This window comes from Mauremys reevesii, linkage group 4, assembly GCF_016161935.1.
Source record: "Mauremys reevesii isolate NIE-2019 linkage group 4, ASM1616193v1, whole genome shotgun sequence".
Taxonomy (NCBI): domain Eukaryota; kingdom Metazoa; phylum Chordata; order Testudines; family Geoemydidae; genus Mauremys; species Mauremys reevesii.
Window position 1 is genome coordinate 63996655 of NC_052626.1, and position 14600 is coordinate 64011254.

The following is a 14600-nucleotide window of genomic DNA, read 5'->3' on the forward strand; positions in this document are numbered from 1 at the left end:
ACAAGCTCACTGGATGGGATCTCTTAGAAAAGGGAAGAAAGCAGAACCCACTCAGTGTCGTAGAGAAATCTGTGAATGGACTATCAGGAAACCTGATCAAATCCTGCCCTTTCAATGTGGCCTTATTCTTTAAAATCTCATTTTATAAACTGTGTTTTTCCCTGCACATGGATGTTGCCTTACCACAACTATCCTCTGCACTGAACTGAGCTCAGTCAGTACTTGTTGTTGAGACAAGTCTCTTAAATAGAAACCATGAGTTCCATAATAATGAATAGCTGCAAGAATATTAATTGCATATTAACTGAACATCATTTGCAGTTAAGAGAGATTATTTCTAGTGGGGCTTTCGCTCTGAGAGAGTGGAGAACCATTTGTTGCCCTGTCTGTCCAAAAAGTGTGTTTAAAAAGTTCCATCTGAAAGCAGGGACAGTTCTCTATGAAGTATCAGAGGAATAGCCGTGTTAGTCTGGATCTGTAAAAAGCAGTGAAGAGTCCTGTGCATGCATCCGACGAAGTGGGTATTTACCCACAAAAGCTTATGCTCCAATACGTCTGTTAATCTATAAGGTGCCACAGGACTCTTTGCCGCTTTTCTCTATGAAGATGTTCTACAATAAGATAACATGCAAAAGAAATCCTCACCTTGTTTATCATAAGTGGAGTTTTTGGAAGCTTTCCGTTGGGCTTCCGGGTCTTCCTCAGCCATGTTCACTAGCCACATCATTGTTGCTGTTGAAGAAAAGACGTTGGCCAACGTGTCAGAGGACAAACTGTGGTGTCAGCACTGGGCTATCATTTCTCTGCTGCAACTATCTTCTGTCACAGGCAGTTTTACTTCCTTTTAAAATCCTTAGAAGCATACTACTAGTTGGGATGAAGTCAGTTTCAGCTACAACACATCTTCTAGATCTGACTGGATACAGACTGGTCATAACAACAGTCAAGTTGCAGCTGCCTTAGAGATACAGTTTCCCATAGAGAGTACACATTGAAAAACTGTACTGATGATTCTCCTCCTACTCTCCTGTGCAGAAGCAACCAGATTTTCATTTGGAAGTATAATGATTGGTATTGAAGTAGCATCAGTTTACACAGGCAGTGCTGGTAACTGTATCTATGGAAGCTATTTTTCTTTTTAAAAGGCTGGTCACTTCTCCTATTCTTTTACAATTCAATTTTATTCAATTTAAGTTGTTTATTTGTAGTTCAAGTTTGCTGTTTCCCAGCCCTAACTTCCACTTCTTGGGCATCTAGAAGGGCTAAGACAGCTATGGGCAGATGTTACCAGTACAACAGAACTAAGATTGTGACAGGTAAGTCAACCCTCACTCCATCCTACCCTTACCTCCCCGCCATTCCCCCCCCACCACACCCTTCTCTCCTAAGCAGCCAACTGGAGTCTACAACATAAGACATTTCTACTGTGCTTGACATTTTAATACAGACGCCCCCCGGGTTACGCAAACCCAACTTACGCAAACCCGCACTTACAGAAAAAGTTCCATAAGCTAGAAACAAGAGGGATTTTTCTGGGGCATAATTGTCAGATATATGTTTCTGACTTACGCAAAATTTGAGTTACGCAAGGCGTTCCAGAACGGAACGCTTGTGTAAGTCCGGGAGCAACTGTACAATGATTTCTGAATTAACATGATATTTGCTAGGTTTTCAGGACATAATAGTATCCCAAAGCTAGTATGTATGGAAAATGTCAGTGGTGGACACCCTAACAAGTCAGATCTCCAGGTAACAATCTGTCTGATGAGTTGGATATCATCACATATATCCCACCCTTCTATATCTGAGATGGCAATATCCAGGTAATAAACTTCATTTATCATGCACTTCTGGCCAGCTTTTAAAACACTGATCTTTAATGTTACATTTTTTTATTTTGGATAAAAACACTGCAGTTCCCCTTAAACAACCAGAGTCTTCCATTCATTGTCAAAGGATTTTGGATTCTTTATAACTTGCCTTCTGTAGAGCCTTTCAGATGATCTCAAACAGTTTTTTTCCCCAAAACAAGCCTCACAACACCCCTACAAAATAGGTATTGGCCCCATTTTATACAAGACAACTGAGGTGGGGGAAGATCAGATAGCGAGTTAATGTCAGAGCTAGGAAAAAGACAACTCTTGACTCCCTGTCAGCCACAAGACCACAGTCCCTCCCACAATTGTAAGGGGTCTTATGTATTTCAACACTACAAGAGAGCCGACTGGGTAAGCGGTTTAACCAGATATTCTGAACTTCTCCAGTCTGAATAAACAGTGCTTAAAAAGCTCTATACACTCCCACTAGCCAGGAATCAAGATGCAAGATGAGCAGGAATCCCCAATAGTGAGCTCCATGGGTGATGCCCTGGTGAGAAGTCCAGCCTCAGCTGCTGGTAAGGGAGAGGAAGTTAGCATTACCATAGCGGACCTCACCAGGAGGCTCAGGTTTTTTTTAAATCAGCTTCTGCCTGCTGGGTACCTGATTAGTCTAAAATATGGCTGCCGGAAGGGAGAAATAACTCTCTTCCCGCTATCCCAGAGACTCTTAGCTGCTGGAGGTGAAAGTGTGTGTCTGGTACTTTATCTTCACCTGGCATTTTAGTTTCAGTCCTCCTCCTCTTTCAACCCAGAGCTTTCCTGAGCAGCAACAAAATAAAATTTGTTGATTCTTGACAATTTCACTGCTGCTCCCAGGATTATGAACAGCAGCAGTGAAAATGATCAGATCTGTGCTAGTTTTACATTGCTGCTGCTTACTAGAGCTGGGCAAATAACTGATTTTTTTGGTTCTACTTGAGCCAAATCTAAAAACTTGGAAAAAACGTTGGTGAATTTCAACCCCAAAAGGTCTTGTTTCCAGGCATTTTTAAAGGCCAGATTCACAAAACTGCCAGAGGTAGCTGTGGTTCTTACCTTATAACTTTTAGCTGAATGGTTAGGGCATTCACCCAGCATGGGGGAGACCTAGGAACAATTCTCCCATTTGCCTGATATGGAGCTGGGACTTGAACTTGTGTCTTTCCCCACACTCAGGAGAGTGCCCGGACTACAGAACATCCTGGGACAGGTGTCTCTCCTGTTGAAGCTGTCCCACTTTGTATAAAATACTTGAATAGTTATTGGAACATAGAGAGGAAATAAGAATCACTCTATAGCTCAGTGGTTAGGGCACTCACCTCGACCGTGGGAAACCGAAGTTCAAATATTTGCTCCAATGCATAATTATTTATACAAGGTAGAACAGTTTCAACAGGAGAGACTGAGAAAGATCATAACATTATATCCCAGAATACACCAAAATATAGTCCTGTGGTTAGACGGGGGAGGAGGAGAGACCCAAGTTCAAATCCCTGCTTCATATCAGCGGAGGGAAGGATTGAACCAGGTTTCCCACTCACTGGGTGAGTACTCTAAGCACTGAACTACAAATTACAAGGTGGGCACACCGCCTGCCCCCACACATACACTTTGTGAATAAATCCTAAACATGTTTTTGGGTTAAAACTAGTCTGCAGATTTGTGTCAAAATTGCAAATAATTTCTGGTTGACAAACTACGAGCAAAACCAGAAGCAGACACACCCAGAGAACACAGAAGCAATTCATGTTTAATGGGTTATTCCTTGCAACCATAAGCTAGAAATGTAATTTTTAAAAGTCTGAAGAAAATCTATTTCTTGTAGGAATACATGGGATAGGATCCCCTCGCTCACCAACATGAGCTTCCCCCTTCTCTGTAGCAAGTAGATTGTTTAAGCCCTGCAAATGGACAAATATTTCTAAACAGAAACAAAGCCTATCCTAAGCATGCTAGATTCACGTTCTACTGATACTGTTTTGGCCGGACCAAGATCCTTTACCATTTTTTCCATTTTAATTTAAAAAGAACAATGTGTGCTGTTTTTATCTTGGAATATCTTATAAAGAACATATTCCAGGTTTCTGAGCAAATAGCAAATGAAAAATTGAGGCCCAAGGAAATGAAATGTGATTTCCAGCTGTGCATACAACAGAACATATTAAAGCAAAGGAAGCCAATGGGATGATTACATCTCCTTTCCTCAAGGTCAGGCAAGAGATTACAAATCTAAAAGCCTTAATGAAATATACTTACAGGAGTAAATAAGTGCTGGGAAGAGTGTTTCATTTCTCTCTTGAGCTGTTTCAACCAACATACGAAGAGGACCTTTAGGACATAGGACAGCAACCAGATCTGCAGGGGAGAGCACACAGAAAAGATCCTGTACTACAGTATTACAGATTTGGTTTTTAAAAAGTTTTTATGTGAGAGTGGCTGCAGGGATGGTAATGGGATACCCTCTAGGATGTTGCCTGGAATATAGACCAGGTTAATGAGTTTGTCTCAGTCCAGTTCTCAGTGATAAGATACAAGTCCAGTGGATGTAATTATTTGAGGTAAATAGAGTTGATAGTTTATTATATCTAAATTATGTGGCAGGGACCCACCCCCCTTCAAGCCCTTTCCCCCACTCACTACATTCCTCAATTCTACTGCCACTTTTAGTGTCTGGCATACAGAGGTGTCAGTGCGTGCCCCACTCTTGTGCACTGTAGGAGGTGCACGAGTGGGAGACTGACTGGTCAGAAGTCTGGGCCTTTGGCATAAGCACATACATTTTCCATGTTTAACTTCTATGGTGTGCAAGCGCATAGTTCTCTTTGGTCCCTCCATGTTCCCTGGGGTCTGTTGCCCTCCACCTATTTTAGGTACTTACATGACCCCCATCACTGCAGTAATTGAGTGCTTCTTTAATGTATTTATCCCCACAACACCCTTATGAAGCAGAGTGGTATTATTATCCCTGCATCACAGACTGAGAACTTAGGCACACATGCTGAGTGACATGCCCATCCTCACACAAACTCTGTGTAATTGAACCCAGGTATCCTGAGTCCCACAACAGCACCATTACCACTGAACCATCCCTGCTGGCTCCAGTCATCGGGGCACACCCTGAGGTCCACAGGGAGAAGAGTCCTACTCCCAAGAACTTTAAGAGTAAAGACGCTTATAACTCTGTGGCCAGCTGGACTTAACCCTGCAGCAAGGCTCCCTGGCTTCTCCAAGAAACTGGAAATTGCGGCAAATTCAGATAAATTCAAATATTGGGAATTTTAATAAATGAAATAAGAATACAAATACACTAACATCTCTGGAGCTATTCTGACATTACTTTTAATGAGATATTACTTTTAATGTTCTTCATGCAGTCCCCAAATTGTTGTTTTTCAGCATGCTGTATATTTTTAAACACAGACCATGTAGTTTCATCACAGAAGCTGGCAGAGGCAAGCTTGGGGTTTTGATGACTGGGCAGTAAACAATGCCGCATCTGACAGTTTTGGCAATCAGGAGGCAGCTGAAACTTTGTGTACTGGGGAGGGTGCGAATTCCTCTCCCTCCCTTGTAGGCAGTGATGGGTGTAACTTCACATTTGAAGCAGGATTTCATTCCAAATTCCTCATTCCACACCCTTGCTGCCCCACTGCCCTCCATCACAATAACTATGGAATATCCAGCTCAGCACTGAGGGATAAGCACTCAATCTTGAGGTTTCTGTTAAAATTATAATAAACTGACAACTCTGAAATCTAATGATGACATTGTTAATGTTTAGATTATTAACAGTCCATTGCGCACACATGTAAACATCTGGGAGATCAATAAAGGAAGGTTAATTACTTTATGATAATGGAAGTCCTTTGAGATGCATGGTCCCTATGGCTATTCACTGCTCCCGCAACCAGAAATTCTTCAATAGCAGTGTCTGTTGGTCCGCACCAATGCACTGTCTGTCTCTCCTTGTGCTGCAAACAGAGGGTGTGAGGGGTGGGGGAAACTGCTCTCCAATTCCGACTCTGCTGTGAATCATGTGAGAATCCGAAGCAGAAGGGAAGGAAGGTGGATTGTGAATACTCATAGGAACCACACATTTCAAAGAACTCCTGTTACTATAATGTAAGTAAGGCTGTGACTACACTGCCACTTTCAGCGCTAAAACTTTTGTTGTTCAGGGGTGCGAAAAAACACAGTGACAAAAGTTTTAGTGCTGAAAAGCGCTAAAAGCTGCGCTCCCAGCAATAAAGCTACCACCGCTGGTTAGGGGTGGGTTTTTTGTTTTTTTTTTTAAATCGCCAGGAGAGCTCTCCCCCGGCTATAAAGCATGTCTACACTGCCCACATCACAGTGCTGCTGCGGCCGTGCTGTAACGTGGGTAGCGTAGCCATACCCTTACTTCCCTTTCTTTGAGTGCTAGTCCCTATGGGTATTCACTATGGGCGACTCCCAAGCAGTGCCTATTGAGAAGGCAAGTGCGAGGAAGAGCTTTGCACTCCGGGCGGTGCGCAATGGAGGCTGGGGGAGGATAAGCTTCCCCAAACCTCATGCCACCGGGGGGAGAAGGAATGGTGGATTTGGGGCCCCCGGAAAAATCGCCCCACTCCGCCACAGCCCTGGGGCCACGTCAGGGGCATAGAGCTTTTCTGGTCTCAGGGCCACAGCAGAGAGGGGGAGGGGGAAGCAGTGAGCAGGGGTGGGGCCTTGGGGGGGAAGAGGCGGAGTAGGGGCAGAATGGGGGCAGGGCTGCAGGTGGAAAGGGCACAATGGGGGAAGAGCTCTAGGATCAGAGCCCCAGCCAGAGCCAAAAGCTGCACGTGGTCCCAGCCAAGGCTGAGAGTTTGACTCCGGCTGGGGACAAGCTCTCAGCCCCCGCCCTCCCCCCTCCCCCCTTAGCTCTGACTGAGCCCCAAACCTGCCCTCTTGTCCCCCGGTCAGGGCCATGGGGGGGCTGAGAGCACAAGCAGGGGTGTGGCCTCAAATGGAAGAGGCAGGGTAGGGGAAGCTTCAACCGCTGCCCATGCTTTTCACCACAGTTAGCAGGATTGCAGAAACCAAGGAAGCATCCTCAGCTGAGACTTGTATCAGGGAATAGTGCCCGGTAACATGCCAATAGAGCCAACCTTCCAGTCTATAGATTTCCAAGAGTGGGACTCCTTGAAAGGATGCCAGTGAGGCAGCTTGCACTCGAGTAGAGTGAGTCCTGACAGATTGTAAAGGAGGGGCTCCTGCCCTCTCATAGCAGAGAAAGATACAGCTGGAAATCCATTCTGAGAGTCCCTGGGAAGACATTGCCTCTCCCTTCATCCTCTCAGATATGGAGACAAATAGTCATGGAGATCTTCTAAAGTGCTTTGTCCTATCCAGACTGGATGTCCGCAGGGCTCCAGCATTCCCTGCCTCTACTTTCCTGAGGTCTTGGGTAAAAAAACAACAACAGGTAGGTGGAGTGCCCAGTTCAAGTGAAAGTCAGATGGAACCTCAAGGATGAATTTGCAGTCCAGTCTCAGGGATACTCTGTCCCTGTGAAAGACAATATAAGCCAAGCCCACCCTGAGGGCCCTAAGCTCAACTACTCTCTTGGCTGAGGTAATGGCTGTGAGGATGGCTACCTTTATTGATAAAAGAGGCAGCAGGAGGCCAAGAGTTCAAAGGGCAATTTCATGAATTGGGAAAGCAGTAGGTTCAGGTCCCAAAACAGAGTAGGTCTTGATACCGGTAGGAACATTCTGATGGTGCCTTTTAAGAATTTGACTGTTGTGGAATGGGTGAAAACCCTCTACCAGAGAATAAAAGGCATTCATAGCTGCTAAACAAACCCTTAATTTACTAATGGATAGGCCTGTGACTTCAAATGAGAATAGACAGTCCAGGATAAGAGAGATGCCAGATTTCTCTCGATGCAAATTGTGCCTCTGACACCACAGGGAGAACCACTCCCACTTGGCAGTGTAACACTTTCCTATAGAAGATTTTTTGTTTTTAAAAAGGATGAACAGAACTTTCTTCAAGCAGGATCTCTCTAAGTCTGTCATCCATCCCAAAACCAGGCTGTCAGATGAAGGGGTGCCGGTTTGGGATACCTGGTGCCACCCCTTTGTTCTGTGACCGTAGGTCTGGAAACAGTACAGGTGAATGCATGTGTGGGAGGCCACCTGTAGGGCCCTGGTGAACCAGAATTGCTGTGGCTGGTCTTTTGGAGGACTCATGGTAGGAGCGGAATGGGAGGAAAGGTGTACATCTACATGTCTGACCAGTGGACTAGAAATGCATCCTCTCTGGAGCAGCTCCCCAAGCATCCAGAGAGCAATAAGTTGAGCACCTTCTGTTGTCCTGGGTTGCAAAAAGGTTGGAAAATGGGGATCCCCACTAGCAAAAGATTCATTGGGTGACAGATGGGTAGAGCTCCCACTTGTGAAAATGCCTGCTGAGGCTATCTGCTAGGGAATTCACTATCCTAGGCAGAAGCACCGCAGAGGATGATCTGGTGCTGGATGCACCAGTTCCAGAAGTGCACCACCTCCTTGCAGAGTGATGCAAACCTTGATCCCCCCTGTGTGTTTATATACTAAGCAGTGGTCACATTGTCTGATTTTACCTGGACCCGAGTGGATTGAATGAAGGGGAGGAATTTTTTGCATGCTTCATGGACTGCTTGAAGCTCGAGTTGGTTGACCTGGTGTGCCACTTTTAAGAAGTCCAGGAGCCCTGAGCTATATGGTTACCCAGGTGTGCCACCCCAGCCTCAGAGGGATACATCTGTCATGAGTGTTTGTGGGTGGGGCAGAAGCAAGGGACCCCCCCACCCACACACACACAAACTCTCCTTCTCTCTATTCCCATCGGGTGAGAGATGTCCAGACACTGTGAGGAAGTGAGACTCTCTTATCCAAGGAGTCTCTCTTTGGGACAGACCTTACTCAGCCAAACTTGGAGCCTGCGTAGGTGAAGCCTGGCAAAAGGGGTCACATGGATGCATGAAGCCATGGAGGGCCCAAGCGAGACCAGACTGCCATCTGAGGACCGAGACAGAGTTGGCTAGGAAGATCTCATTGTGAAGAATCTGTACTATGGCTACACATGAATTCTATGACTGCTCCAATAATATCTATAGTCATTATGGGTATTAAAGTGGACACTCCTGGATTTACTTAAAGTTCCAAGGAGTGGCATGTGTAGAGCAGGGCAGCAATTGGTATTCGTACTCCTGATACGATTGTCCCTTGAGGAGCCAGTGTCATAGACTCTCAGGATTGGTGCTATAGCTCCAGCTTTGGAACAGTCTCTAGGAGGCCCCTTCAGTGTGCCAGACCTCTCAGGGTCTCGCTCTTCCTCCAGGGTGAGCCAGGTGGCTCCACTGCCTCCTTACACGGGATTTCTGGGCCTACAGCATTCCTGCTTCACACCTTGAGATCTGTTCAGCAAGTCCAACTGAGCCAGGCTCCTGACAGAGACCTGTGCCCTCTTTGGGGATGAATGCACCTTGCTGAGCATTTGCAGTGACACTCACATAGCACTGTCAAAACAGTAGCGTTTATTTCTTAACTGGAACACAGCACAGGAAATCCTGAGGGTAATCTAGAGAAATGAAGGTTAAAGCCTAATCCATTCTGATTAGTCCAGAGCCCAGCCAAGCTGTAGTGAACCCCTTGTTTCAAGTTCTGTCTCCCTTCCTCCGTCTGACCTCCTGGGTCAAACTTCAGGTAAGAGCCCCAACTCCTTCCAGCAGCTAACTCTTCTCTCCCACCTCATAGTGCTCCAGACCCTTGATCTCCACCTGGGCAATCTGTTGTTCAGCTTCCCTAAAAAGAGGCAGGGAAGTCGCTGGTTGCTAGATGTCAATATCCTAGCAATTGGATCCCCACTGTCTTCTCAGATGCTCTAAGAAGCCCTAAGAAGTCATGGGATAAGAGGGAAGGTCCTCTCATGTATCAGTAACTGGTTAAAAGATGGGAAACAAAGGGTAGGAATAAATTATTAGTTTTCACAATGGAGAAAAGTAAACACCAGATCACCCAAGGATCTATGCTGGGACCTGTGCTATCCAACATATTCATATATCATCTGGAAAAGCGGGTATGTGATGTGGCAAAATTTGCAGATGATATAAAATTACTGGAGACAGTTAAATCCAAAGCTGACTGAGAAGAGTTTCAAAGGGATCTATCTAAACTGGGTGACTGAGCAAAAAAATGGCAGATAAAATTCAACGTTGCTAAGAGCAAAGTAATACACAAAGGAAAAAAATAATCCCAACTGTACACACAAAGTGATGGGATCTAAATTATCTGTTACCACTCAAGAAAGATCTTGGCATCATCGTGGATAGTTCTCTGAAAACATCCACTCAAGGTGCAGCAGAAGTAAAAAAAAAAAAAAAAAGTTAACAGAATATTAGGAACCATTAGCAAGGAGAGCAATAAGAAGACAAAATATCATAATGCCACTATCTAAATCCATGGTATGCCCACACCTTGAATACTGCGTGCATTTCTGGTCACTCAATCACAAAAAGATATATTAGAATTGAAAAAGGTATGGAGAAGGGCAACAAAAATGAGGAGGGGTATGGAACAGCTTCCATGTGAGGAGAGATTAAAAAGACTGGGACTGTTTAGTTTACAGAAGAGAGGAATAAGGGGGGTATGACAGATATCTATAAAATCATGACTGGTGTGGAAAAAGCGAATAGGGAAGTGTTATTTACCCATTCACATAACAAGAACCAGGGGCACCCAATGAAATCAACAGACAGCAGTTTTAAAACAAACATAAGGAAGTACTTCTTCACACAATGCAATCATCCTTTGGAACTCATTGTTATGGGATGTTGTGAAGGTCAAAAGTACAACTGGGTCCAAAAAAGAATTAGATGATAATCTGATAACCGTGGAATTCACCCCTACCAGGCTGAAAATAGCCCAAATGTGGTGACTTTCAGGTCACACGGTGAAGCCTGTCTTCCTTGGGCTAGCACCTAGGGAAGGCTAAGGTGCTCTGAGTGTGGGGTTTCTTTGGGGAATCTGAGGGGTGGGGATTATTATTATTGGGTAACTGCCTATTTTCTATTGGACAGGAATTGCTGCTGTTATTGTTATTTCACATGAATGGAATAGTCTTGTCTAAACATGTTATATTGTTTAAAGTGAAATAAATAAAATCTTATGACTACTAACACTTGGGTTCATGCCAGCTGTGAAACAAGGGCTTAATAAGCAGTTGACCTATGAAGGCCAAGGAAGACTCTCCCTACCTCATTCAGAACCTGGGACAACCAGCTAGCACTATGTGCGTAAGGAACATTTTCACCTTCTTCTGAGGCATCAGGTATCTAAGGACAATACTGGCCAAGACGGACAAAAGGCTAATCAAGTCTGATTAATCCTGTATTTTTACAAATATGGAGGGAAAAAAACAGACCCTCACCTTTCCCATTATCAGGGAATTTCAGATTTCGTGTCCATCTGCAGTTAAAATTCACTTCTGCGTTTCCAAATTAATTCAAATTCTTTATGAGTAAGTTTGCATTGATCCTCCTCTTTGCTATAAGACATTTCAATTATACACTAGGAGCTAGGGGTGTGATCACGAACACATACTTGCACTAGCTCTTGTCTTGGTTGCATGAGTATCAATAAAGGTGTAGCATGGCTAGCGGAGGTATGGCTGAGCCGCGCCAAGTACAAACCCACCCAAAACCAGGGGTTATGTACTCAGCACAGCTCAGCCTCTGCTGCCACTACCCATGCTACCACGGCTTCACTGCTACTTATACTTGCGTTAGCTCAAATGTGTACGTAAGTAGGGGAAATCACATTCCTAGCTTGTTGCGTAGCCGTAACCTTAGATACTCTGGCCTATTATGTAAACTAAATCAGTCTTTGAGACACATCTGCTCTTACAGCAAGATCATGAATAGCATAAAATATCGAGTACCACTCCTACTGAAGGGCTTCAGTGTATTCCATTACAAGTGTATGATAACTGTCTGAGACAGGTTATGTGATCTCTAGATATAGTTTATTGCAGCCTTCTCTGGGATGAAACATAATATATGATAGTCTAGAAAAGGAAATGATTACTATACCGACTTGAACTGTGGGAGAGTATTTCACTGTGCCATGACTAGATCCTCCTGTGTGAAGGGACTTTTTCCTAAGGAAAACTTCTAGAGGAATTTCTGAGATTACCCAGTTCTTGTCAGGGGATGGACTGGCCTTCTTGGTATCTGGAGGACCCTAGGTAGGCCACAGCTATCCACCTCAAGTCCTTGTATCCCGGATGTGGCTCCAGCCTCCCGAGGAACTGCTTCACTCTGGAAATGTAATAGCTCCCAAGGGCCCTTGAGGGAGTGGGAGACCCAAGAGTTATCTTCAATGAGACCAGAAGGAGGACTACAATATGGGTCTCAAGCCTATCCTCTCCTCCCTTGTACTACCCCAACTCCACTCCCATCTGGACTTCCTGCAGACCCCAAGGGGGGCCCTCATAGGGTCCAGGGTATGTGGATAGAGACGGTATTGCAGAGGCACTCAGAGGTAACAGCCATTTGAGGGGGACTTACCCATGAGTTAGATGTAAGGGAACACAATCTGGTCCCTGGAATTTGTGTAAGACATTGCATCAAAATCCTTGCCCTGCTGGTGTTTGGACCCTGGGTTTTATGTGGTCAAATAGATGGAAGAAGTGAAAGTAGGAAGAGGGCATGCCATCATCATTGCTGGTATTAGGCTTTTTTCAGAATCTTACCATATACTGAAATCACAGCTAGGATAAGCCATGCAGTCCATTCAGGAAGGTATTTAATGAATACCAGGGCCATGAGAGCACTGATCATAATGAGATATGCTTGCTGGAGCCGGAGCGGGCCTTTCCAGTGAATACAGATCATTCCCACCACACCGAAGTTCCAGATCATGAGCGCGAGTGTAATGTAGTCCATGGCAACGTTATAGGTTTTAAAAACCTCACTAAAACATTTAAGAAAAGGAGATTAGATAAAGAAAACAGGCATCTGTTTCCCTATAGCAATGGCAAAAAACAAAGAAGGCAAACTTGAGAATTAGATTTTAAAACTCTATGCTCCATGTATTTTGACAAAGTTGTTCTTTTATTAGATCTTAATTAGAACTGACAAGGACTCAAAGAAACAGTTTGCTTTTTGTAGTTTTACAGAGTGTGTTTCATTTAAACTATTTTAGGTTTACTAATTCAGTTTTCTGCAGTACAACCTTCCACTGACCCTCTTGTATCCTTCTCAGTCACAGCGCAAAAAGCTGCCAGCATAGGACGTCAATGCAAAGTAGTTACCTTGATTAACCTATAGATGGTCTTCCATTTTGTAAGTAAAATTTCAAAAAAATAATTTCCTGGCATACAAATGGCTCTATTAGCTACATGGAATATCAACTAGACACGTAGTACCACTGTGTCAACCATGCAAGGGAAAGAGGATGTAGTGTGAATGCTTCAGCTGATCAGACATTGTCCTGGGGCCCTAATGAACTGAATTTTTTTAAATTAAAAGAACAAGATACATTTATTTCACAGAATATTTAAGAAATTTGACGTTATGATGGCTCTCCAGGAATATAAGCCTGGGGTTCATCATTCATCTTTGTCCTATTGGATGAAATCATAATGCTAACTCAGGGCTAAGAAAAGCATGCTAACTGTAATAGAGTGTTTGGGGTTTGCACCACCATTATAGCTGCCCTCCATTACCAGAAAGTAAAAATCTCCCTTTGAGGATGGAGCTATGTTCCTCAATCAGATATGAGAGATTACTGAATACAATGAATGGAAAAACTACCTTGCAGGGAACAAGTATATTTTCTCCAAGTCATAGGTAACTTCCACTGGCCTGCGAAAAATCAGTGCTTGAGCATGCTGATGGCACAGAATGCTGCTAAATGGCCATTCCTGATGAGGTGGTGAAGTGCTGCTTCAGGATTTGACTTACAGGACAAATAGAAAGCCCTGAAACATGGGTTTATTTTGCTGTAGATGCAAGTGCATAACTTCCATTAGATATAACAGAAGTGTATATCGGTGGCAGAGCAGATTCCTTTCAGCAGATTAAGTCTTTTAGACTGTTCCCAAATAAACATCCTTTGCATGGCTGACCCTTACCAATTACCATGGTGACATGAGAGCAACTGTTTACATATGCTTATGGTGAAGAGACAAAGACTGTCTGGAAGACAAATTCTGAAGGTGAAACTCTTGTAGACTTACCCCAAGTAGATGAATGAGAAAAAGAAAAGCAGCAATAGAGAAGAAATTATAAGCCAGCCATGGATCACCTGAAAGAGGAAGACACATCAACAAACATCTCCATTTCAAACTTGACATTTTAAAGTTAATTACCAGTACATCTTTATCAAAAATGCCTTTTTTTTTAAAAAAAAGGTTCAATTTCATAAGCAGAAGATACAGCAATATCTGAGCCCATTTTCAGAGTACCACTTCCAGCCCCTAGCCTCTCCAAGAGGAAAATATTAATACCTGGTGGTTAGAGCAAGGGACTGAGATTCAGAAGTCTTTGGCTCCATACCTTATTGTGTACTGATACACTGATTTTTGGCTAGTCCCTTTACTTCCGTGCCTGAGTTCACCCATCTATAAAATGGGGCACTACTTAACCAACCACTGTAAATTGCTTTGGGATCCTTGAATAAAAAGGCGTTGTACAAGTGCAAAGTATTTTTGGCCTATTAACTTACAGCACTTTGATAATGT

The 14600-nt window shown here is 43.9% G+C and overlaps 1 protein-coding gene across 7 annotated transcripts in view; it reads right to left on the reverse strand.

Moving 5' to 3' along the window:
• PSEN1 (presenilin 1) overlaps window positions 1-14600 on the reverse strand; it is a 53435-nt gene that overhangs the window by 12656 nt on the left and 26179 nt on the right. For all 7 annotated transcript variants that reach the window (XM_039537626.1, XM_039537625.1, XM_039537621.1 and 4 more), the window contains 4 exons: window positions 14097-14164; window positions 12609-12829; window positions 4116-4214; window positions 646-732 (listed from right to left, as the gene is read on the reverse strand). In XM_039537626.1, coding sequence (XP_039393560.1) covers window positions 646-732; window positions 4116-4214; window positions 12609-12829; window positions 14097-14164 — 475 coding nt within the window. The remainder of the gene's footprint in view (window positions 1-645; window positions 733-4115; window positions 4215-12608; window positions 12830-14096; window positions 14165-14600) is intronic.